This window comes from Aplidium turbinatum, chromosome 2 (genome assembly GCF_918807975.1).
Source record: "Aplidium turbinatum chromosome 2, kaAplTurb1.1, whole genome shotgun sequence".
NCBI lineage: Eukaryota > Metazoa > Chordata > Ascidiacea > Aplousobranchia > Polyclinidae > Aplidium > Aplidium turbinatum.
The window spans coordinates 36,022,097-36,048,450 of record NC_137473.1 but is presented as its reverse complement, the minus strand read 5'-3'; the positions used below and the strand labels follow the sequence as shown (position 1 = coordinate 36,048,450).

Here is a 26,354-nt window from a genome sequence, read left to right as displayed (position 1 = left end):
GTAGGCCAATGCGCATAAAGTATAGCCAAAAGAATCTTTTATTAGGCTAGTAAAGCTAAGTAGGTTACATTTAATTACAGTCTTTCACAGTGTTTGGGCTTTACTTTTTGCCATTGTCACAAACAGAGTTCGAAGGTTATATTGGCCACCTGAGACAGGTGGTTAGTTTTTTTAATTTTATTTGACTGAAAGTCTCTTCACTTTTGCATGTGGCTTTATCCATGAATGATTTCTAACCTATCTGTCAATAATAGGTCTCCATATATGATTTGATTAGGCTCATATGTTTAACGTTACTGCACTGATAACTATAATAAGAAAATGTGACATTTAGGCCATGAACATTGAGCAATCTTTATACAACGTTAAACCCAATCTCCATTGCAACTATTTCATATTTGTGGGGCTACCATCCATAACTTGTAATCTTACCTTTATAAGGCAACTTGGTTTGAGAACATAGCCAAAACCTCCATTCAGTTGAAAGAGTGCTTCATTCAGGGCCATGTTCTTGTCTTTTGTTTGCCGGTTTAACGCAACTGAAACACAAGCAACAACAATAACAAGGGCACAGAAAATAATAATTTGAATAAATTCGCTCAATGACCTTTACAAAAGGCCTACGTTGAGCCTAACCTTCGTATTAGCAGTGGGTTCTAACTCGCACTAACAAAATGTAAGAGCAGGCAGGCTGGTAGAAAAATACTCTGAAAAAGTAAACGTGACAACACTTGGTTTTTGGTCATCCTGTGTATTTGATGCATTTAGATCTCTTTCTAAATAGTGCAGATGCGTTGCTGAAAGGTGATGCCGTCTGATCGACACTCAAGGACTTCGGTTCGTTTCTCATCGCAAGCACGCGTTTGTCTTTGTAAGACACTAGTAACAACAGCAAGACTTTATGTTGAAGACAAAAACTTAATGACTTAGGCTACTTGCAAATAAAGACAAGGGTTGAGGTATTTGCTTACAATCTACTTAATCTTAATCCAATTCACGGGTAGATTCAGAAAAGGGGAGGCAATTGGGTCGATTGCCCCCTCTCCGAAAAAAAATAATTAACTTTATTTACGGTGTATTTGCAAGGTCGGATTAATGCGTAGATTTACACATCATTGTGTTTTGTTGAAATCGACCTTCCCCCCCTAAGGCTACTTGCTGGATACGCTTCTGATTCGTTAACTATCAAGCACACGACTTACTCTAAATACGACAAAATGTAGAAGATGTTAAAAGCTTGCTCTTTGCTAAGCTTGCCATCCACTAGCAAAAACCAGGAAAATCAAGAGCGTATACCGGGGAGGGCGACTTATGACATCTTAGTTCTGAGAGTAGGGTGCGTTATGCAAAAGCGTTGCCAGATCTGCTGTAAAATTTATTGACAAAGGTGATTTTTTAATCAAATTGCTCGAAAGTAAACCAATGCTTTCCGGTCAAACCTAGCCAAACATTTGAAAAAATTGTAAACATTAATCTAATTCTAAACTAAAGTGATCTCATATAATTACATTATTGTTTTAACAGCTTAAATTTTTAAACACTGTGGCATTGATGAGCTGAAAAAATTAAAATTGTGAGCTTTTGGGAATTCTAGAATAGATTTACCACACACACAAGTGTTGATTTACGTTTGAAAAAGTCAAGAACAACATTTTTAGTAAAACTATATCTGGCAACTTCTTTAGTTAACGCACCTTCTCTGAGAAGGTGATTTCGCATCCAGCACTTGAGAAATCTCTGGCACAAAAATCCAAGTTTGTTTATATGATTTTGGTGTGAAACGTGGCAGAAACGGTGAACAAAAATGATTTCCCGACAAAATAACTTTTCAAACGACAACAGTTGGGAAAATGCTCAAAACAAAGGTAAGGCTTCTGCTTGTTGAAATGCTCGGTCTCGCAATATACATTGTTAAACAATATACATACACTGAAATGCAAAGTAGCCCTTTGCCAAAATCATTGGAAAGACGTGTTACTTGATTTACATGCTTCCGTGCATAGTCAAAGTTGAAGCTGTGTATCATGGCTTGACGTTTTGATATCAATCCAACAAATTCTAACATTTCAAGCGTTTATACTGAAGAAAAAATAATTTACACGAGTTTTTAATGAAGTGGAAATTATCACGCTGCACGGATTCCAGATTTAAGCGATTTCCGGTGACCATCATTGACTTGTAATTTCCTACTTAATGTCTAATTTGCAAAATGATGCATGCTTATCAATTTTACCAAAAGGAACTTTGCCGCATGCTTTTTGACACCTTAAAATCTAATGTGTCACTTTCTTGATTGATCACAGGAAAATGAATTTAAAAAAAGTTTTAAAACCAGCTTTTCTCAAACGGGTGATAATCTGCTGAGTGTTGCAACAATGTTAACTGATGCAATAATAATGTTTTGTTTATCTTTATCCTGCATTGCGGGAAAGCGGACTTGAGCGCTATGCATCGGTGTACGCCTTCCGACATACACCTGACCCACGCTGCAGCCGACAGCAATGTCTGTTTCCGGTTGTCTACTTAACTTATGACTTAAATTAATATCATCATCATCATCATCATCAGCCGGTCATGCCACTGCTGGCAGATGGCCTCCACATATGTTTCCACAACATTCTGTATTTTGCTGTTCTTATCCAGGTGATGCCTATCTTTTCTTCTACGTCATCTTCTTTTTGATCTCCCTCTAGTTCTTCTTTCATATCTTGGTGTCCATTCTGTGGTTATCTTGGCCCATCTGTTGTCTGTCATTCTTGCTACATGTCCCGCCCATTGCCACTTTAGGTTTGTTGCTGTTTCTATAACATCTTTGATACGGTAGCCTACAAGTTTTGTTTCTGATGACTTCATTTATAATGAATATATCAGACGCGTATTGCCAAACCGCTGAGAAGCGGCGAATTTAGAAGGGCGCTCGGTCTCATGCCTCCCTCCAAAACAATGAGAAAAACATGCAATCTTACTTTACTTCTGCAAGATTTTCCGCTTAATCCCGTTTCATTAACCTAATCAGATACATTGGTAACGTATTTCCCCTCAAAAGCTAATACATTTTTCTCGACCTTTGCTTATGTTGACGTGTATTGTTTTTGCTGTGACGGTCAGAAATAAAACAAAAACAAAAAAATTGAACTGAACTGAAGTGATGCAGTATTCCAAAGTAAACATATTGCTCTCTCAACAAGCTAATATAATATTTACATTAACCTATATCAGTGTTTATAGAGGATAGAGATAGCCTATGAGGTGAAGTGTGTCTTGTAGGCTATAGGCTATCTCGGGTAGAATTTCTAAATTTTGTAGACTGCGCAAGTGCACTACACTATGCAAAACTTTATCGACAAATCAACTATTGCAATGTGTGTGTGGTTGTAAAAAAAAAAAGTTGAAACTTAATTTTTATCTTGAACTAAATGCTGCCGCTGTAGCCTACCTTTTACAGAAATCTAATAGCACTATTTAATGAAATTGGCAAAAACGCAAAGAGTGCGCCTTGAAAAACATATGATTTGGCCACAAAATCTTCTTCTTCAACAGATTGATCATGTTTGATCAGCTGTGATCTCCCTTATGAACTGCCTCCATTTTGTTCTGTCCTTTGTTTTTATTAGTGTTTCCGGTATGCTTTTTATTCCTGTAATTTGCTTGATATTGTCAAAATATTTCATTTTTTGTCGTCCTTTTGTTCGTTTGCCTTGCACCATCCCAGTCAACATTGAATTTTCCAACGAGTTGCTTCTTGCTATGTGTCCGAAATATCTCAATTTTCTAAGGTTAATGTTATTAATCAGACTCCATTTATCGTTTATTTGTTGGGAAACAAATTCATTTGTTTTTCTTTCCATCCAGCTGATGCGTAATAGTCTTCTGTGACACCACGTTTCAAAACTTTTTAATGTCACGTTTTTTGCATGTCCAAATTTCACATCCATATGTGGCAATTGGGAAAACGAGAGTTCGCAGCAATCTTAATTTTGTGTTTTTACCAATTGACCTCTGTTTCCACACCGTTGTAAGTGATGTCACAGTTGTTTTTGCCATAGCAATTCGCCTTCTCATTTCCGTGCTATCATCATAAGTGTCAGTTATGACACTGCCAAGATAGCAGAAATTACTTACACTTTCAACAACATTACCACCAATGTATAAGTTTGGACAAATTTCATCCTTTTTACTTATGGCCATCACTTTTGTTTTTGTGGGATGTAATTGCAAACCATATTCTTCACTTCTTGACTTGACCCTATTCAAAAGTTCTTGCAGTTCCGTTACACTTCCACCGACCAACACTATGTCGTCAGCATATCGAAAGTTGGTTACCATTTTTCCTCCAATTTTCACAGAGCCATCAAAATTCTCCAAAACTTTTCTCATTATGTGTTCAGTATATAGATTGAAAAGATATGGTGACAATATGCATCCCTGTCTGACACCTTTTCCAATGGAAAACCACTCGGTGAGGTCATTTCTAGTTCTTACTGCTGCTTTTTGAGCAGTATACAGGCTTCGCATTAAATTGATCAGATGTGTAGGAAAGCCATAACCTTTCAGAATTGTCCACAATTGTTGGTGCTTCACTGAATCAAAAGCCTTTCGATAGTCTAGAAAACATAAGTGAGTTGAAAGGTTGCGTTCTCTTCGTTTCTCTATCAGCATTTTAAGATTGAATATTGCGTCTTTTGTTCCTTTGCGGGGTCTATAACCAGCCTGTTCAGGAGCTAATTCGTGTTCAATTTTGTTTTCTAATCTTTTTTTAATTATTGTTAACATTACCTTGCTGGCATGACTAATTAAAGCAATTGTTCGGTGGTTGCTGCATTCCGTTATATCGCCTTTTTTTGGTAATCGGACAAATATTGACTTTACCCAATCATCTGGCCAAATGTTGGTTTCCCATATTCTGATACAAAGTTTATGAATTGTTCTTACTGCATTTTCTCCAATATATTTCAATAGTTCGATGGGTATATCATCAGATCCGGGACTTTTTTTGTTTTTAATAGTGTTTAAGGCATTTTCTACTTCACTCAGCAGTGGTCGTGGCTCTGTATCATTTTCATCTTTGCATTGTGTAATTGGATTTGTTTGTATATTATCGATAGGGTCTTTTTCTTTGTATAATTCTTCGCAATATTCTTTCCATCTCTTTTTTACCTCCTCTTTCTGCCACAAAACTTCACCATCTTTACTTTTTATGTTGTCTAGCTTTGGTTTGAACTTATTGGTTATGCTTTTTACCGCTTGGTATAAATCACGACATGAGTTATTTGATGCGTGTTTTTCGATTTTACAACATTGTTGTTCTATATTGTCTCGTTTGTCTTTTCTCATGGCCTTTTGTACCTCTCTATTGAGCTGAGCGTACTCTTGTCTGGCCTCTTCTGAATGGGAAATGTTTGCTTTCAATTTTTTCCGTTGTTTTATTTTTATTAATGTCTCTTCTCTAATCCAGTTGTTTCGCTTCCTGTTTTTCATTGGTAATGTGTTCTTGGCTGATTTTAAAATTATTTCCTTTGTGTTATACCAAAGCTCCTGAGGTGATGATTCCTCCTCTATACCCAATAAAACCTCAAATTTGTTACTTGTTTCAATGGAATAATTTTCTGTCATATTGTCATAATCGAATTGAAGTGGGGGTAAAGAGTGTGTCATCTTTTGTAGTCGAAGCTTTAATGTTGCTTTTAGCAGTTGATGATCGGTCCCACAGTCAGCTCCAGGATAAGTTTTTACTTTTTTAATGCTGCTTCTCCATTTTTGTGAGATCATGATATAATCAATTTGATTTCGTGTTTTTCCATCGGGTGATGTCCAGGTATACAGTCGACGAGGATGCTGTGCAAATGTTGTGTTTGTTACTACAAGCTTGTTGTTTTCACAAAACTCTATTACACAAAACACAAAACTCTAAATACTGTACATATAAATCGACAAAACATGGTAAAACTTTCTAGAATAATTTCCCAAACCCTATACAGTACCAAACGATTTTATTTTTTTGCCATCGACTTTTACATTGTTTTTTTTTTCCTTTCCACTTTTAGATTGTCCCCTCAAATTTTTCTAGAGCGCTACAGCTACTCCGTATGCTACTTTCTCTACTACTCTTACACAGGCCCGGATTTAGGGGGGAGCAGAGGGTGCAGGTGCCCCGGGTCCCCCTTTTGAAGGGGGCCCCCGACGTGGAAAAAATGTGATTTTGTGTGATTTTTTTCTTTTAGCCTTTGAAGTTTCTACAAAATGCTGTGCAGTGCAGGATTAATGCTACTGTAGACGTAGAAGTAGTTTTTGCACGGGGGGGCCCCCGATGTAAAAGTGCTCCGGGCCCCCCATCAGCTAAATCTGGCCCTGCTCTTACATGCATTCAAAACATGATGTCGGACGTAACCAGAGGTGTACAGGATCCGGACCGGACCCGCATCTTACAGTTTTGCAGCGGATCCGGATCAGATCTGGATCCTAAATGCGTACGCCTTTTCGAAATTTTGAAAAAAAAAGGAAATTTTAAATAAGCTCTTGTCAACATTTTTCAGGCTCGAAGATAGTGTTGAACCATGGCGTTTGTGTGCGTTACTGCCTAAAACGGACATGATATGCCTTCGCCTAGGTGTGTGTTCTGTGCAATCAGTCGTGACCTACAGTAACTTTGACAGGGGAGTACAGGTAGTACTTTTGGAACCAGGGTGATTTTAAGTGCCGCAATCTTTTCAAGGGCTCGAGAACTTGAAGAACTGAGATTGTGATCAGGTTAAAAGTTGAGTTTGAAGATAATTCTTTTTTTCTAATTATTAATTTTGCTTGTTGTATGTGCTGTTTACTACATTTTAGCTATGTATTCAAAACATTTTAGATTAGAGAGATAAACATGCGGGAGTTAGAGTGTAGTTTACAGGTTAAAAGCTGCTACATCGAGTTGACAAATTGTAACTGATGGCCTGGTTGAAGAGTTTACTAATGAACCTACTTTACTTGATTATTTTAATCTACATGCTTCAGTTGTTGCTTTGCTATTAGTTAATGTTTTCTGTAATTAGCTGAATGTTTCAGGATGGACGCGACAATAGTTAACGAACTAACTGCAGGTGCATTTATCAAAGTCCCAAGTGAACGAAAGAGTGATGTGATGTTCTCCTTGTTAGATAATAAAATATTTGTAAATAAATTTTCAGAAGTAAAACTAATTCAGATCTGTATCTGAGACATCCAAGAATTGTCCGATCCGGATTGGAACTCAAAGAGCAAAAGATGGGTTGTATCAAGATCCTAAAATTCTTGGATCCGTACATCTCTGGACGTAACTTCACGTTCATACTTAGAACATATTTCTTTCTTGTGTTTTTGAGTTATCAAGAATTTTTCTTGAACAAAGTTTTTGACAGTTGCTTGTTTATTTGTTTGTACCGTTGATAGTTTATTTTCTTTGTATCGTTACAATTGGGGATAGGTTGATTTTTAAACTTTATATGCTGATTGTTTTGTTTTCTTATGTCTCACAACGTGATTTCAGTGTACCAAAATACCTTGATAACAATGTTCACCTACATGTTTAAAGAATCAAATTTTTGGAGTCATTGTTTCAGGACTGATTATTTTTACGCTTATAATAAAATTTAAGCAAAAATGTAATAAGCACATTAATGATTTTACTCTTGCAAAAAGATTACAAAAAATTAATTAACTTTTTATACGTCTTCTAGCACGTTTTCTGCCAATATAGCTGGTTTATGTCAACTGTTTACGCTGATTCGAGTTTTGTTTAGTTAATCAAAAATTATCATTTCCAGGGCAAGTTGCCAAAAATTGTGTCATATCACGACAGGCGTCATACACAAACAACTCATACTAATTTTTGCAGCTCTTCCGACATATTTAAGCAGTTTGAAACGGAACAGATACATTTCTTCGTAAAAGATTAGACTACTTCTATTTTATATTTCAGATGTACAAAATGCAGTTTCCATGGATTGTGCCAAATATATCTCTTATGACGCGATAGAAAAGCATTTGGAAGTCACAAGATGAACCAACCCAACGCACCTCCAGTGCCTGTTTCGACAAATTAATATAACATTAATAATCAAGATGTGTGACTGTGATAGCCTATGTAGGTTTTTAAATATAAAAATTATTGTAAAGAGAGGAGAATGCTCTCCTTATCGTTCACTATAGCCTTTGCTTAAAGTCGAGCTCACAAATTCCCAATATAAATGGTCGTTCATCTATACAAAATAGCCTACACAAAATCTAGACTACCTAAAGCAGAAGTTCGAAATTTATTGGTTTGGAAGCCACTTTGAGACGTCACTACCTCTAATCAAACAAAATGTTAAAATACGCTGTGTCTTGCTTGAAATACCCCTAAATGAAAGCTGTCAGTAGGCTGTATCTTAAATATAATGCATGGTGCTTTTTGCATTGTATGATTCTCATGCATTAGCATTTTTTTCAAACCCAAAAGTAACATTTCAAAGTAAAATTAAATTTGTTTATGTTAGCGAATTGTCCCAACAAGCCAAAACTGTTGCCTACCGAAAATTAGGCTATAGCCATTGGCAAACAACATACCGGTTATTCAAGCGGGTGGTTGGGCTAGGTCCATAATACCCTAGTTTTGTTTCAAGCAGCCCTACTAGGCTTATAATTTATAAACAACAAAAACAAGTAAAAAATATAAAATTTGGTTCCAGCTACCCAATCGTTTACGTTTTTGTTCCGTCACAGATAATCTCTTGCCTATCACAACAACCATACGTGTTTACCAAACTCGATTTGCACAAACAACATACGAAGTTACGTTTGTGAAAAAAATTTGAAAATAATGCATTAAATAAAGCCATGATAGCAATGAAATATCAAGCTCAATGGAGAAGGTTTGACCTCAAACCTGTTTTAACCCAACAACCTCAAAACCCGGAATATCTCGACAAAAATAATTAGAAAACTAATCCTCTTGAAATGTGGTGTTTTCAAAAAATGCGAAATAGCCTAGTACATGGCTGACAAGAAAGACAAACAAAAAAGTTTTGCAGCAAATAAATGAAACCAGATCTCTGTAGTCTAGAATCTAGACCAGTGGTTTTCAACCAGGGTTCCACGAAACCCTACGGTTCCGCCAGTAAGTATAGGGTTTCCGCAAGTTTACATTCAAATCCGAGAGTTTATTTTATTATTATATGCATATTGTTTAAATATAATCAAATATTAATTAGGTTTGCCACTATTAATAAATATGCTACACCTTAACACGTTCGCTGCGATCCCGAATTTTCGTTGTTTTCTTGTGGTGCGATTACCTTTAACTTTCTGCTTTCCCGTCAAATTTCGTCGACATGTTTTCTTCGCTTCAAAGACTTCTTTCAAACAGTTTAATCGTTTGTACACTGTTGGGTCAAATCGCCGTGAACGTGTTAGAGATCATTTTGTTTTGCCAGTATTAAGTTTGTTTTTACATATTATATTTAAAAACACACCACACAACATTAAAGATTTGTGCAAGAAACACCAGGCTCAAGTTTCTCATTGAATTTTCTGTGAGAATAAATGTAATTTTTTACAGTTTGTATTTTTATTGTACATAAATGAATCTGAACATGAGTATTTTAATTTAATTAATCAAACGATGTTTTTTGCTTAAAGCAATTAAATTATTGAACATGGGTTCCTCGAGCTTTTGGAATGTTTCATTGGGTTCCGTTCCACCAAAAAGGTTAAAAACCACTGCTCTAGACAAATGTCAAAATCAGACAATAGCAATTTCTCGGCCATTACACAAGGAAGCAAAAAACAGAACATTTCTCTTTCATTGGTAAAATTATCGGGAAGCAGGCACATTGCAAACAAAGACAAACTCATCTGAAACAATTTAATGACAAATCAAAAACATTTATTTCTATTTAAAAGAAAAACTTGAACCAAACATTCATCTGAGGTCGTAGATGCCAGGTTTAGGCAAGACAAAGGAGTCTGATTGCTGTGCCAACTATGTAAAGCTGCCCCACTCAACACCATGAGCATTTCTCCAACCTCATACGTTTTGCTTTAACGCTGTATATGTCTATACTCTAGATACGTCAACAGCATATCTAGCATTAGCTGTGAAGGCGGAGAAACATGAAATTTTAATGTTTCAATTGGCCACTGAAAACGCTGTGGTGTCATACGTAGCAGTGCCAGTCTTTGGGGTGTGCTAACCGTGCGATCGCACTGGGCCCGCAAATTAGGGGGCCCGCAATTTACTCAGAAAATGCAGTAATTTTGTCATTTCCAATGGAAAAATGCAACAAGTGAATTCAACAAAGGAATTAGCAACAAGAAAACATAGAGACTCAACGAGTGCAACCTATTTCGTCCCCTGAGCATTTCGTACCCTGAAAAGATCGAGCCATCAACATAGAGACATAGCTTTATTTCCGAAAAATGCCAAAGAAAGCATGATCTTATCCTTTTGCTATGCCACCGGACAGCACCATTTTACAGTAATATTCATACCCAAATTTTTGTTGAACATGCTCTCAGAATGCCTCAAATTCAAAGTAATTTTTCAAAATTTTCTAGGGGAGGCCCCCTACACCCCCCGCCGCTGGCTATCGCCTAATGGCGTCTAAACGTTGCATAGAGAAAGAGCTTCCACATAGCCAACGGTAAGTGAAATGAGTGTAAAAAAACAACTAAAAAACAGTGAAATGAATCATTCAGAACGTTTGTTGATGCATCTCCGGGTTTTGGACAGGAAGTTTTCAAAACGAATCGCTGATCTCACGTTTAATTTTCCATCAAAATTTTAGTTGTGAAGCATCAACATTTTTATTTGATAAAGTTTTGTCAAAGTAGGCTATAGTGAAAGCTTGAATTAAAGTGTTTTGGATTTGGATTAGAAACTAGTTAGCGTTACAAAAGTTTTGCATGTACTGTATGTATTTAAGCACTGTTTGGGCTGTGGACGTTAACATATTGAGAACACTGTTGTCATTTTTACGTGGTGAGATTTTGTAGCTACATGACAGGAATCGCTCGTGATGTGAATAAAACATGACATTTCAGTAACAAGTGGAGGCAGTGGGAAGTTTCCTTTCATTTCGCTGCATATTTAAAGAGACTGGAGGGACAAGCTACAATATAAGATGCACTGCTATGCCAAGGAATGAGAAAAGTGACCAAAACTGTTACATATAGGTTTGTTTGAGAAATAAGGTGCATGGTTGTATTCAGAAGCTCATGGGCTACTCAGTAAAACAACATTTGAATACAAACAACAAAGCATTTATTGTGCTTCAAGAAAGTTTGAAACATGAAAAAAAAACATTAAATCAACCTCGACGGAGCAAACCAAAGCCACTTTACATGCAACTACTGAATTCATTCACTTTTTTAAGATTGCTCGCCTAAAGTTTATCCACTGATGATGTGACTGCCAACTTCTTTAGCGAGTATGACTATAATGACGTCAAAACTTGCAGTGTGTCAAGCTAGTCACGGAAATTCATTGCACGATCAGCTGAAAAATATAGACGCTATACGCTTTAATCTTCAAATCAGAAGTAAGTAAAGCACGTATCCAAACGTTGTCAGCTTGAATAGTAAACAGCAGGTTAAAAAGAAGCAGTAATTTAAAAACCAGAATAGTTTCTGACAGAAAAAGAGTAGGCTACTCTTTTCTCTCATTGTCAGATTTGTAAGGAAAAGTTACACAAATAACAGTCCAGCAGACTAATACAAATGATACAAGATTTTCAGATATGACTTACTACTAGTTTAGTCAATCTTGATTTTTAAATACTGTTTTTCAATTTTAAATGCCAAATTATCTTGAATACTCTTATGTAACAAACTCTGTAGAATTCAGTGGCGTAGCGTGACGATTTTTGGATGTTCACTTTTTCAGTAACCTTCAAGCATTTAGTCTACTTGTATTTAAAAGCAAGAAAAAACGGTGGAGCTGGCTCGATTGAACAGCACCAAGGGATTTTTTAAATACAAGTAGACTAAAGTTTGTTGAAAAAAGTAAACATTTAAAAAAGTGGTCTCGCTACTCCACAAATAGAATTACCATAATAGCTACATACCCAACTAACAAAATTCGTCCTATTTACATTGCTTGATTTAACTTCCGCAAACTTTGAGCCAAAGGGAAAAAATGGTATTTTCCCAGCTGCATTGGGCTTAAACTTACTAATGCATTAATATATTGCTTCGGTCAAATGGATACAGCTGGAAGATGGTCTCTCCAAAAATTGTAATGAAAAACCAAACTGCTAAGCACGTGATCAACTGCACAATTGACCCAGCCTTAAATGCGCTCACGATCGCTTGATTGGAATGACAAACTAATGCAATGGTTGGGCGGTACCTGTCCCTGACATTTGTTCCAGGCCTCGGGAAGTAATACATGCAGCTTCTCAGCATTTGGATTGGCAAAGAGTATTCATCCGAAAAAGAAGACACCTTTCATGAATTACTTAACGAGAGAGTAAACAGTGCGACATTTCAAATCAGGCATAAAAATCTCTGAACTAGAATACTAACTTATGCTAGAACAGGCAATTGCTTATTTCAAGTAGGCCTGATATGTTTCACATTGATGTGCTTTTGCATGGAGTGAAACATTTATGAAGTAGCATTCGGATGTAAACTACAAAATACATGCTTAAATAATGTTTTTTAACGGCTTAGTTGGTTAAAATAACGTCATTCAAGTATCCTGGTTTATTATAAGCAACAGAATTTAACCAATGAAATCAACTTTTCATAAAACACAGGTCTAAAAAGATATACATAAATTTGAGTAATAAAAATAGATTTTGTATTAGCGTAGAGAAAGATGCATTGCTGGACAGCATGTCTTTTATGGATGTTGTCAATTTATGTGGTCGTTGAGAGCGAGAAAGTAATTATTGAAAGTGAAGATCCCCTTCAATGTGCTGCCATCATAAAGAGCTGCCAATCACAATGCGGTGCACAGTCAAACAGATACGGAGGTCCATTTGTTCGCTGGATGGTGGATTTACAAAGTAGTCATTTGTCGTGCAGAAGACACAGCGCAACAGCTACTCCAAAGAAAAGTAAGAAATTCCACTTTTACCTCATTATTGCAAAGTTTTAATTCATGACATCGGCGATACAATTTTTCACAACAAACGCCATGCGGAGGCTAAATAATTTCACAAAAAGATTTTTTTCATAAAGCCAAGCTTCTTCGCTTCTGTTACATGTCACAGGAATGCTCTGAATTCGGCTATCATTCACCACCGCATAGCAGGCTAATTGTGTGGTTTTCGTGGTGCAATGCTACGGCTGTGTCATGTTGCTAGAATTAAATAAAACGTTCATTTTAATGGTAAAAAACTTGAAATTCAATCAATGAATGAAGAGTCTAACATGTAGAAACTAGACTCATGTTCAGCAAACGATGTTTGTTGTACATGAGTTTAGTTTCTACATTTTAGGCTCTTTATCTTTTGATTAGTTTAACTATAGGCCTTCCAACCATTTTGCTACTAACCAGTGGCGTAGCCATGGAATGTACCGGAATGTGCCGCTCGGAGCGGATTCAGATTTTGCCGCCCCTTCAAGAAAAAGCATGTGAAAATGAAATGCGATTTTTTTATCAGATTATAATCAGAATCAAAAATCGTAGTCTAAAAGTGCCGCCCCCCCCCCCCCCCCCCTAGCTACGCCACTGCTACTAACTCGAAATTTTTCTCCAATTTTCATATTAAAGGTAAATTTTTATGCAATAAATGAAAGAACGTGTTCGGACTTTTTGTTTGTTTATTTGTCGGTCTTACTCTTTTGTGGTTATTGTGCAGGCTAGTGATATATCCAAACTACTAACAGTGATTAAATTGTGTAGGCTCATGGCCACTAGTATGGTCATGGTAGGCTATGTAGGAAAGCAAATGCGGTTTAACTTGGCTTTTCCTGTAAGCAGAGATGTGAATTTTGATTCGTTTGGTTATAGCCTATACGTTTAGATTTCACTGTGATCCCATAAAATGTATCTCCACCAAAATAATTTATACCTTTTATGTTCTATGATCTATATTGCTTCTTTGTATCAAAGTAATATTTATGATACGATCTTCAACTTTTAAAAGTGTAGACAAATTAAATAGTTCATGTTCGTGTGATTCTTGCGTCTAGCGCTGAGCTGGAACGTTAATTTTTTGACTTTAGCTTTGAGAAAGCCTATTTTAACCTCGGTTTGGTTTCTCTTGTCTGTATGGAAATAGATAATGAAGCGAAACAAGAAGTTGAAAACAAAGCAACTGAACTAAGGATCTCCATTACAAGTGCTTTGATTGTTTTGCCAAAACCTATTGCGCATTTGCCAAAAACGAAATATAAAATCACTGATATCGTTTTCACGTCGTCATTGATGTTGATTTTTATGGCTGTATTAAGTTTTAAGCAAGGTTGTACAAAAATAGTTGTAGGGTATAATCGAACTATAGTAATAGCGCATTAGCTCAATGAACAGTTAATAGAACAGTTCTAAATTATAAGCCAGTACCCGATGTATTTGTAGAAAGGGGTAATTTCGCTACTAGTTTAAACTTTTAATTTTTAAAGATACATTTAACTCCAGAAAATCACCAATGATGGCTTTTCTCACCGCACTGTGACTACTATGAGTGAAAGAACTGATGTAAAAATAGCCTACTTAAGTTTAAAAACAATTATAAAATAGCAAAATTCTAAATTAAAAAGATTGGACAGTCAATTAACTTTCTTTCTGGTACCATTTTAATAAGTAACATCAAGACAGGACAAAACCTTTACATTTCTTGTTATTTCAGGTCCGGAAAACACCGCACTGAAATTTACTTTTGATGTTTTCTGCTGTGAAAGAAATACACCGCAAGAGCGCACGCTTTCCTCAACGAAATCAAACAGTGGAACACCACAAGAAATACAGTGTGTTGATCAAAAGAAATTAGACACTTTGTTTGTTCTTGGAGTGGCAACACTGGGAAGCATATTACTGATGTGTGTCTTTGTGTTCTTGGGACTAATTTTGTATAAACGAAGGTACGTTTTATTTTATTTAGAAGAATAATAGACATCTAATTCAACATTTTGTCATTTTACGCAGCAGGCAATTTACATTGATTTCAAATTACACTCGAAAAAATATATTTAAAATAGCCTTACTGATTGTGATTGATTCTTTTCACACCAACAGTTAAGATAATAGGCTAACACATTGTCAACAACAAAAAATATAACAAATACCACTTCATTCTTCAATGATCTCTGTTAAAGAGGACAAATGAAATTTGCATCAACAAATTAATCAATAATAAGTGTTGATTTTCAAACTGGTTACAAAATTTGTCACCACTCAGACATGTGTCAAGCAACAAAACCGATTCTTTCTTGCACCAGTAACGAGTACTTTTTGCTCGTGAGCCAACGAGCTGTTTTCTTATCATTCCAGAAATGATTCCTAAGACTCACGCTATCGGGTATTTTGGTAACAAACTTATCTTATCCACATTATTTGCGCCCAAATGTACGCAGGCTACCGGTGTAATACGCCAAACAAAAAGGGAAGAAATGTAGCATAGATTTACGTGTTCAAACTGAGATATAAGAAAAATTACACCTAAAATTTAGGCAAGATGTAGCCTATCAAGTCATTTTACGAATATAACAATTAGTAATTGATATTCCATGATATGACATCACAATGCGTCATTGGTTTCGTTAATTCCTCTTCCTGTGTTCACCAATATGGGTAAACACTCGTTCGCAAAAGAACAACTCTAATAAACAATCGACGTATAGTAGGATGCATAGTAGTTAAAACTATTGCAGTTACGCAGTTGACTACTTGGTAAGTACAAAGACAATTCAAATTTACTATGAAAGCATTAATCTTGTTTAAATAATGATGATAAATCTTTTATTGGAAACCAGCGCCAATAATTCCTGAAGGTCGAAATCAACAATAAATAAAAAAATAAACGCAGATTATATCGTTATATCATTTTGTGATGCATTCACTCATGTACGCCAAAAAGAGGCATCATTCCACCAAATTAGGCCTTTTTCACATGTTTTAACATTCACAACGAATGCAAACGTTGAATCAATGGAAAAAAACGCCTGATTTTCCGTGTGAGCATGCTTTCCGTTAGTTATTGATCAATGTTAATACGCATTAGTCTTATGCAATGAATCTTATACAATCAAGCAAAACTTTTCTTTGCAATCACCTAATTGCAGAACTGCACGTAGTCCCGAAAAATTACCCGGTCTTGCCAACATTATCTTTAATATACTGTATGCTGTCCAACAATTCAAGCGTCACCTGATTGCAATCACGCTGCAGAAGCGTGATTAACCCTCAGCTGGCTAAGCAAAGGCCACCAACTAACCATTCTTACTTTATCTTTCATCAGTCTTGCCAAAATGAACTATCGACCAGCAAAGTTATTTTTTATGATGAATGATTGCATATGAACGTAGCAGCGTTGAGACGCTGAATAGCCTGTTTCTACATTTCCAATGCTGGAAATAGCATCTAAGAGAAAATTGTTTAGAGGAGTGATTCCATCTCAATATTTAGCCGTTTTCTGTTTTTTCTGACGGAACTTTATACTTTGTAGCTTATTTGTAAACGCAAACGCGATTTTAAGAAAGAAAACAGGACAACCCAAATAAGCAAACGGCTAAGCAACATCACAAAATGCAAGCTTCTTTCTAGTGATACAAAACTTAACATTTAAACTTTGTCTTGAAACGATTTCCTTCAGTGTTTGTTATCGGGTGGGGGGACCACTCGGCATGCGGCAACTCGGCAAGTGCTTCAACCCAGCAAGAAGTATATTCTAGAGTAGCTACTGTTCAAGTCAGCAAATAAAATTTTCACCTAACATCGAACTTGCTTAGTCATAGCTTGTTAAACTGAATTTTCTGACTTGTGACATGCCAAGTTTCGAATCGCTCAGTTTCATCATTTGCCAATGTCAGCCACTTGCTGAAATGTTGCTCTTTGCTCTTGCCCAACTGCCATTAACTCAATTTACAACTGCTGACTTACAGAAGACTTGTGATGGAGAAGTGCTTTGCAAACTCCAGCAGCTACGCGGAAGCGCTTTGACAATGCATTCGTGTTGTAAGCTACTTCTTCTTTGTTAGTCTACTTTCAGTGCCCGAAACCTTTCACCCTGTCCTCTCTTATCTCCAAGATCTTTTGCAAATGGTCAAATTTTTGAATCAATAAAGAATAATACTTTAATTTTCTTCAATCTACTGTAGAACAAGATACTACAACTATGAACGACCAACAAATGTAGAGGAGAGTCAAAGTTTGGTAAAAGAATCGGAAAAGAACACTAGCGCTTACATAACAATGACGGGTAAGTAAGTTTACTGCGACTGATGCGCTCGTTTACCTGTACGGATGTACAATACATTACACCCAGATGTTCAAAAATCGTGTTTTATCTATATTCTAAATGGGTGGTGATGCAGCAGAAATAGTACTGGTAAAACCTTTCTATCAGCACAATATTTTTGAAATATATCTGTGATAATAAATGAAAGTGATTTAGAATTTTGTAAAGTTTTATTTAATCGACACTTTAACGAGTTTATATACATTTCAGATTTTGGAAACAATAAATCTGGATGCAATAGTCCTGATAAATTCATAGAAACCCCGCCAAAGTATTTCAGTGCAAAGACGACTTCATCCAACTCAAGCAGATCAAGCAAAAGTGAGCCTGAAAGCAGATATGTCAATGGCGATGTGATTTCTGCAAATAAACCTACAATTCTGAAAGGCAGCAAGATGAGCCAAGGTGGTTTGGTGCCAACAGTAATTATGAGTAAAGATTCTTTGGCAGAAGATAATCAAAAAGCAATCGAACGCAATGAAACAAAACAGTTGTCTGGCGGAATAGATATAGGTGGTGAATACGAAATTCGTGGTGGATTTATAAGGCCTATCAATAGGAATGTGGAACCAAGAAGTATGAAGTTCCTTACATCCGTCGAGACTGAAAATAGTCAAGAACAAACACCTGAGCCAATCATTAGCCTGTCTGAAATAGCATCACAGACTCTGGCAATAAAAAGCAAATCAAGCGAAGCCGTTGAAGACCCGTATGTACAAGCACCGCCATTAAAGAGCCTCAGAAGTCAACAAAAAACAGAAGAAGATTCTTACCAGAAACTTATTCCAAGTAATTCCACGCAGAAACATGAGACTGGAGACTACAATATGCTCTTGCACAACTCTGCTGCAGGTAACAACAGCGACGCGAAACACTTTTTAATTCTAAATAACAATTCTAAGCCAAGTGCCTGCAGTAGCGGAGATAAGAGCGAAGTGATATTGAAATCAGCACCACCTTCCACTTCAATGGCGGTCGGGGTGGCAAGCTGAAGAAAAATTTTGAAATTACATCAAGTTTTTTAGATGAAGTGACAAACTTGCTGGCCAGACGAACGTCTGACTGATGAGACTGAAAGCAGCTCAGCAAAGACACTTGAGAGTGAGAGACAAAGAGAATAACTTTATTTGCCAATCAGACAGCACAGTGATGGCCCAATCATGGCGCCTTACAATAATTGTAAAGATAGGTAGAAAAACGATAAATCGCATGCTGAGGCAAATTGACGTGAGTTGATCTTAAGTTGATTGTGATTTGAACTTTATTGAGGTATTTCGCATACGACACAATTTGGCCATATTGACTAAAAGTTAAATTTTAAAACGTTATTACTTTTATATTGAACTGTTGACTGTAGTTTGATGCTCATTAATAGTGTAAAGAGAGTCTGATAAATACAACCTTTGGTAAGCGCCAACACAGAGTTAATCCAAATGGGCGTGTCACAGCTCGAATTCAGTTGATTCTTCAGTGTTTAACATGGGGAGTTTCCTGATAATGAGTAACCCGAAAAGGCGCTGATTTGCATAGCAAAGTCCAGCTTATTTATGATGCAACGGATATTGTGATAAAAATAGATTAAACTGTATTTTCCTGCTACTACAAATTTCTATCTGCAGAGTGTCATTTTGGTACATGCGATGTAATGTGAGTCGGAAAAAAGATAACTTAAAAATGCATTCATTTATTGATGTCGTCTGCAGTTGTCATCATTACGTTGGTGGTTTTTGATGAAATGATTAATTTGATTCGTAAACTGTTGTTAATTTTGTCCTTGGACCATACTGTAATTTGCATTTTAAAAAGTTATGTTAAAACTGTGGCGAATGTAAGAAATCATATTTATTTTCTGTAGTTGATGCATGTATTCAACATTGCCTAGTTATCACGTTGATCTCGTAAATTTAAATGTAAATCAATGAAATTGATAAAAATACATGATTGCCTGATTATTTTCGAAATATTATTTCAGCATACAAGTAAAAAGTCTGTATACAGAATTCAGACTTTAAACCAAAAAGAGTGAATGACTTTTTAAAGAATAGTACACGAAGGTTCTTAGCCAGTTTAAGACTTCGACTTCAAAAGGGACAATCAAGTTGCGAGGAATGGGGGCGGGAAAACCGTATAAAAGGCAAATATTAAATATACGTCATCTCAAATTTGTTTTATTCAACTTTTAATCTCAAGAAGATGAGTAGTTGCTTTCAGGAGTATGTTCCATGAAATTTTATACAGTAACGAACAAAATTCGTATTTAGCTATGTTAGAGAACTTTCTGAAAAATAAATATCGCCTTCTGATGATATCTTCTATCTAGAGCCGTAACTAACAGGAAGCAGAAAAAAAATTTCCATTTTCCTAGTTGGGTGTAAATACGGAATTATTGGTCAATACGCAGTTTGATTCAAATGTACTAAACATGATTGTATCTTGTAATGCAGGCCTGACCAGAACCGCATGCGCCTTTTTTTGCCATTTCATACGGCTCTTACGCACACTAGCCTATAACTCACCCAAGTCGATTTTCTCAAGATAGGCCTAAGTGGTATTTAAAATATTGAATTTGCATAACGTCATGAAGCCTGTGATAGAAATCGTCAACTACGTGCGCACTCAAGCGCTCAATCACCAGCAATTTAAGAATCTTATCATTGAATTGGATCAAGAACTGCCAGGTGACCTGCCGCTGCAGTGTGCTCTAAAATGGCAGTCAAAAAGCCGGGTACTTTCTTGCTTTTTTTAGCTTTGAGATGTCGTGAAACTGTTCATCACAAAAAACAAGAACTATTCCAAGCCCTTCCGAATCTCAATGGATTATGAATCTGATCATTTTGATAGACCGAGGACTAAGTCAACATGAATTTTCCAGGATAAGGTAAAAATGCTACCTGACCGAGCGTAAAGCGTGTTTGTGTTTGCAATAAACTGAAGCTGTTCAAAGGACATATTCAAAATGGACATTTATCACATTTTATCACTCCAGTAAAAGCCAGTAAGAAATTCATTAACATGCAACATTGTTTGAAACCTTTCAAGAATGCTGTTTGCTCCGATTCCTTGATCTGCAACAAAACAAGCCAAGCATTTTCTTCACCGTCGACCCGTTTAATTCTCTGAGGGATTTATTGAAAGTCCTGTTGGTCTCAGATGAGGCTACAGCTGAGTTGGGCATGATTTGTCGTTGTAATGAGAATTAACTTAAACCTGTTTTAAAGGAATGAACCATTGAGTTATGGATAAATGTGCCAATGGAAAAATACCTCAAGAACCAGCGAATTGCACTTTAGTTACTGTTAGTATTCGGGTCAACGTACGTCTGTAAGTCTGTGCTTTCTACCTTAAAACACATGACGTCAAGGCATTGAGACACTCATGTGAACGAGTTACTTCGATTGGCAACAACAAAATATAAACAAGATTTGAAAAAGATTATTCGAGACAAGGATAAAACGTCCCATTGAGTATTGCAACATGCATAACAATAAATGGCCTGTCTATTTCAGTCATTTTCATGTTTGTGTGTGACATGTACCGTTAATCCAGCTGAGCCAAGATATATGTTTCAGAGAAGAAAAAAGCAAGGTGTCCACGTGCACTGTGCAGGATACTAGTGTGGCTGTTTACGGTCTCCAAAATAAGCATGATGAAGCTCTTGGCCTCTGACTGGTTGGTCACCCTTGTTGTGATGCATCCAACTGTATGAGTGTTTGACATCAAACGAAATTGTGCACCAAGACATTTGCAATTACTTGAAACGAAAGGAAATGAAACCAAGTTATTTTTTTTTTATCGAAACGAAATCGAGTTTATGAATCATTTATTTGCTGAACCATCATAAGCTCGAAGTATTTTCGTTTTCATTTCACAAAAAAACATTGTATTGTAGGAGCAATAAATATTTTAAAAGTGTTTTCGTTTTCATTTCACAAAAAAACTAAATAGCATTTCTTCAAAACAAACCGAAATCAAGACAATAAAATTTTCATCAAAATGGAGAACCGCGTTTCAAAACATTTTTGTTTTGTACGGTTCTACGCAGTTGCCTCAACTAAGGCAGGCTACATTTGCCTGCTTTGGGATAATGTTTCTGCACACAGCACTATTTATCATATGAACCACAAGATGAATATTCTAATGCTTTCTAAACTAGTCACGTAGTGTTGTTTGTTGCTAGATCTGAAAGATCAGCACAACACGAAAATAGATATGACATGGCATAAATTAGAGCAGTTTTCATTAGGTACTCTCACTAAATTTACAACTACTGTCCATCAGATACCTCATATAGTGCTCTGTAAAAGATCTACACGAAATCATGTAAAGAATTTCTACTGTTAAAAGTAATACTTAAAATAAATGACTTTAGTAGCATTTTTTTGCATTGGCTTAGACTTTCTAAAAGATTTAGTTCATGTTCTTTTACATGGCCCTGATGATGTTCAAAGTATATAAATAGAAATGAAAATCCAAGTTAACTACTGCCCAACCTACGGTGGACGAATGTCGTTTCTTCAAAATTACAGTTTAGAAAAGTTTAAGAAGAAAATCCTCACTGGTTGACCGTAAAAAAAACTATTCTTCACTTTACCTCATTTTACAAGACCAATCGTTCGAGTTTGGAATATTCACAACTTGAGACTTATTTCGTTAGCAAAATAAGTATTGCAAGCGATCAAAAGTGGGAAGAACTAACTGGAAAAGGTGATCTGGTACTATGACACTTCCTCAAATGGGCGATCTACCTAATACAGAAAGCATATCACTAAGAAAACAAATCAATAGCTTTTTTTCCCTAAAGTCTGAACCTTAATTCATTTGTCCAGGCAAACACTCACAATAGTATTTCAATAAAATTTAAAATTTAATTTATGTCGTGGAACCGGTTTTCGTTCATTAGAACTCTTCAGCACAACTGGATCGAAACAAAATTACTTGAAACAAAAATTAGCCTACAAAATTAATAGATGTCACTGTCAGCATAACTGTACCAAAACGAACGAAAATTTACATACGGTATTAATTAGATAAAATGTTCATGTCTTCCATGTTCTTTTCTTTTTTTCTTTTCCTTTTCTTCATTTTTTAGCAAAAACGCAACTTTCGAATACTATAATTTGACCTAGCTTGATTAAGTAAAGGCAAACAGTTGAAAATTCAAATAAAATTTACTAATCAGGAGGATAACAGAAATGCTTTGTCGGTGAAAGCTAGAACAAACGCTTCTATTACATCATCATGCAAAACTAGCATACGCAAAAGGTTAAGCATTCAATGCGGCAGAAATAGGTGACAAGGGAATGGAAAAACTAAAAAAACCGTATCTATGAAGATCAAAAGTGGGAAGAACTAACTGGAAAAGGTGATCTGGTACTATGACACTTCCTCAAATGGGCGATCTACCTAATACAGAAAGCATATCACTAAGAAAACAAATCAATAGCTTTTTTTCCCTAAAGTCTGAACCTTAATTCATTTGTCCAGGCAATAAAATGATTGCTTTATTCTTGGTGTTCAAAATACAGTGAGATAGACTTTTCATTCAATGAAGTCACTGCAGTGGATAAATATTGCTAACAACACTTTTTTACATGCAAAAGTTCACACGGTTACCAGGTGAGTGGGCTTCAACCAGTGATTAAAAAATTCTACAAGTAGGCTATGCCTAACTTTCAGGTTTAAGATTTAAAACGAGGTTTTTAGTCCAAAAATAGCAGTCGGTATCCAATATTATCAATTTAATTTTTATGTTATAGTAGCAACAACAAAATTACAACCGATGAATTGACTTGACTGATAACAACGACTAGTCACGGACTGGTGGTGTATGTGCCACCACTCTCAAGTATAAACACAACAATCGAACTTTTTCAAAACATAACTAACTATTTTTCTATTTGAATAAAAGTACTGATAAAGCCGCCTTTGCAGCGGCGAAAGCTCTACAAATACATTTTATTTAGTTACCAAATCTGCTTGTTTTTGTTACGGACAATTTTCAAATCAAACGTCATATAAAACCGTTCAGGTCTACTGAATCTTAGGGTATTACGTCATGGAATTTTTCCTAAAAATGATGCAAGATTGCACCATCGTGCGTAAGACCTGATGAAACATTGCATCATCGCCTTTGAACACCTGCTGAGAATTGCTTCACAATTCCTTTCATTATTGCGTCACATTAACTGCTTATGTACGTTTGAGATATTGCCATGTATTCTGATCATTCTTAAAATTGTTACTTGGAAGTTGGTCGCAAATTTAACTGTTTTGCTTATTGCTTGCTAGCTGGACAAAATTTCCGTCTTTTATCTAAGTAGTTTGGATTGTAGTGACAAGTTTTTAGTGGTGTATCGCGTTGCACCCCATTTTCGATAGCCGCGGGCTAATTTTACAGAAATACACTTTTTGAAAAGACGTTTCTAAAGAGTGTTTCTTTCGGTCATTGCATACAGACGAACGGACACGGGAATCTTATGTTACAATTTTCCCACGAAGAGATTATGGTTTACCGCTGTGACCATTTTTATTTATTTATGTGATTAATAACTAAAGTTTGAATTTTCTTTATTGTGAGTTTTGAATTTACAGTAAAAAAGTTATTGTGGAGTAAGGTAACTTATATCGCTTTTGTTTTTACAAATTCAATCTGGAGAAAAAATTAGTACAGGCCGACTGACGTACAAAATTTCCATTAAAAAAAACAACATAACAACACAACATTTGATATCTCAATTAATCAATATTAAACTCACTTATTATTCAGCTTTTATCTGTCTTTCCTATTAAATCATGATTACTACAAAAAGAGTATGAAAATTTCTCTATATGCAAAGCAGGAACAATTGCAAACTAAGGTTGATAAGTTCAATCTAGTCATTTGATTGTCCAGAATCAGCCATTTAAAAAAAATGTAGCTCAGCTTTTGTTTAAATTAGAAATCACCGAGTTGTGATCAGTGAACCTGATCCAGCCGTGGTAACCAAACGTTTGGTGACCCACAATTGAACTCAAAAAGAAAACAACTCCGCAATAGTGACGTCACTCTAAACATGACGTTGCAATGACAAACAGTGGTGGCTTTAAGGTTTTGTGGGCCCTGGGCAAGAAGTAATATGAGGGCCCCACACAGCCCGGTATCGACAAATTAAAGTAAGCAAACTAAAATAACCATAAATTACAATAACACAAAAAGGAATTAACATGATACAACAACAAACAGCAATGGTAAGCGAGAAAGGTGATCTGTGATTGCAGTGTACTGTATATTGCAAATAAAATGGGCGCAAATAAAAACACGATTGTTATTACTATTATTAAAGGTGTATTTTATGCTGTGATATTTTCACATCACTCTGATGCTATGTTGTACCACCACACCCAGTGCCCTTCTAATCCTACATCACCCGTCTGCAGCACTTACACAAAATGCACCTTTCTAGTTTTTATTGCGGCAAACTCTTTAATAAGAGAAGCATTGTCCAATGTTCTGCCTACGTTGTGCTCAATTGAAACAACAGCTAGTCCAACCAAGTGTTCTTGGCTCATTCTAGAGCGAAGGTAATTTTTTATCAACTTTAGCTTAGAGAATGATTTTTCTCCTGAAGCTACAGTAACTGGCACAGTAAGAAATAGCCCTAGTAACAAACACAAGGTAGGGTACACAACGTTCAGTTTGTTTTGATACAGATACAACTGTGGTTTCTTTTGTTTTCAATGGTGAATATATTCTTGTAAAGCTATGCACTTCAGTGAAAAATTCTTCACTGTCAAGGTCTCCAGCAAATTTTGGGGATACTTCAAACTATTTTTTTTAACAGATTTTCTGCTGTGATGGGGGTCGGCAAACAAATATCACACACAAAACCTTTACTTTTTTTGGAACTCCATGATTTTTTCAAACATATCATCCATCTTGGTAATAGCTTCATCTAGGAGAGCATTGAAAAAGTCTATTCTAAATGCTTCCCTTGCTGCTTCTGTTGCTTTCAGCATCCTCATCTGTATCTTCAAACAAGAATCTCTTGTGTTTCCGTCGACGTGCTTCTAGAAAGGAAGCTCGCACAGGGTCATCATAAGCGCGGTGCCCATAAATTTGCGGGTCCTGGGCGGTTTACCAGTTTGCTCACCCCAAAGGCCACCACTGATGACAAACTGCTTGATCACTCTGTAAAACTGTCAACCGACCCTCGAGCAGCTGTCGGTTCGTATCCCAATGAAAGCGCTTGACTGTGTAAAGTAAACACGAGTCGGGACATGCTTGGATACAGACAAAAAGATTGTCTTTTCTAAAATTTGATTGAATTTAACCTTGACTAGCTAGCAAGCGTGAACACAAGAAATGTCAAAACTTTCTGAACTTCAACAAGATCCTTATTCTGCTGAAAATTTAATGGAGCTGGTACGTTTGTATCAACAAAATACTGTGAGTTGCTAATAAAACAGTTGCAAGTCGTATACAAGAACGGATTTTCTTCAGCTTGACATGTATGATTCTAAAAACTATAGCTTACATTTTTGGTCATCATCAGTTTTAGCCTGTGGCAGCTCACTACAGAGCAAAGGCCTTCCCTTTTCTGTATTGGCAAGAAAGGGGGAATTACCACACACTGAAAATGATGATGATATTTTTGTTATGCTTAATTCGAAGATTGTCAAACTGTTAAAAATCGAATCATTTTATTTAGTCTACAGGCCTACACAGTAGACGTGGGGTTGATATCATTAAATGTCATTTCATTTATAGATGTGTGTGGATATGATTCATAAAAAACTTCTTTACTAACCAAGCATTATTTTAGTGATGAACGTGAATTGAGCGCGCTGATTGTTCCAAATTTACTAACATTCCAAGTCTTGACTTACGCAATAGCTACAAACGATGTCAATAACAAAAGGCATCGATTACTCAGCAAATTTCGTGAGTTGCATGAAATATTTTTGCTTGTGTAA

The 26,354-nt window shown here is 36.1% G+C and overlaps 2 protein-coding genes across 2 annotated transcripts in view; one reads left to right on the top strand and one right to left on the bottom strand.

Annotated features, from left to right (window-relative positions):
- LOC145788541 (uncharacterized) overlaps nt 1-26,354 on the bottom strand; it is a 70,366-nt gene that overhangs the window by 20,645 nt on the left and 23,367 nt on the right. Inside the window, exon 19 of the mRNA XM_082600302.1 lies at nt 433-539. Within this exon, the coding sequence (XP_082456428.1) occupies nt 433-539 (107 nt within the window). The remainder of the gene's footprint in view (nt 1-432; nt 540-26,354) is intronic.
- Nucleotides 12,819-19,390, top strand: LOC145787050 (uncharacterized). The gene is made up of 4 exons (XM_082598767.1): nt 12,819-13,058; nt 14,796-15,027; nt 17,263-17,363; nt 17,613-19,390. The coding sequence occupies exons 1-4, from the start codon at nt 12,848-12,850 to the stop codon at nt 18,392-18,394; spliced, it is 1,326 nt and encodes a 441-aa protein (XP_082454893.1). The 5' UTR covers nt 12,819-12,847; the 3' UTR covers nt 18,395-19,390.

What these genes read in the sequence shown, in the direction of transcription:
- LOC145787050 (XM_082598767.1), top strand. Translation starts at nt 12,848, where the DNA reads ATGTTGTCAATTTATGTGGTCGTTGAGAGCGAGAAAGTAATTATTGAA. An exon ending in AACAGCTACTCCAAAGAAAA is followed by an intron (nt 13,059 to 14,795) that starts GTAAGAAATTCC and finishes TTGTTATTTCAG; the next exon opens with GTCCGGAAAACACCGCACTG. An exon ending in CTAATTTTGTATAAACGAAG is followed by an intron (nt 15,028 to 17,262) that starts GTACGTTTTATT and finishes AATCTACTGTAG; the next exon opens with AACAAGATACTACAACTATG.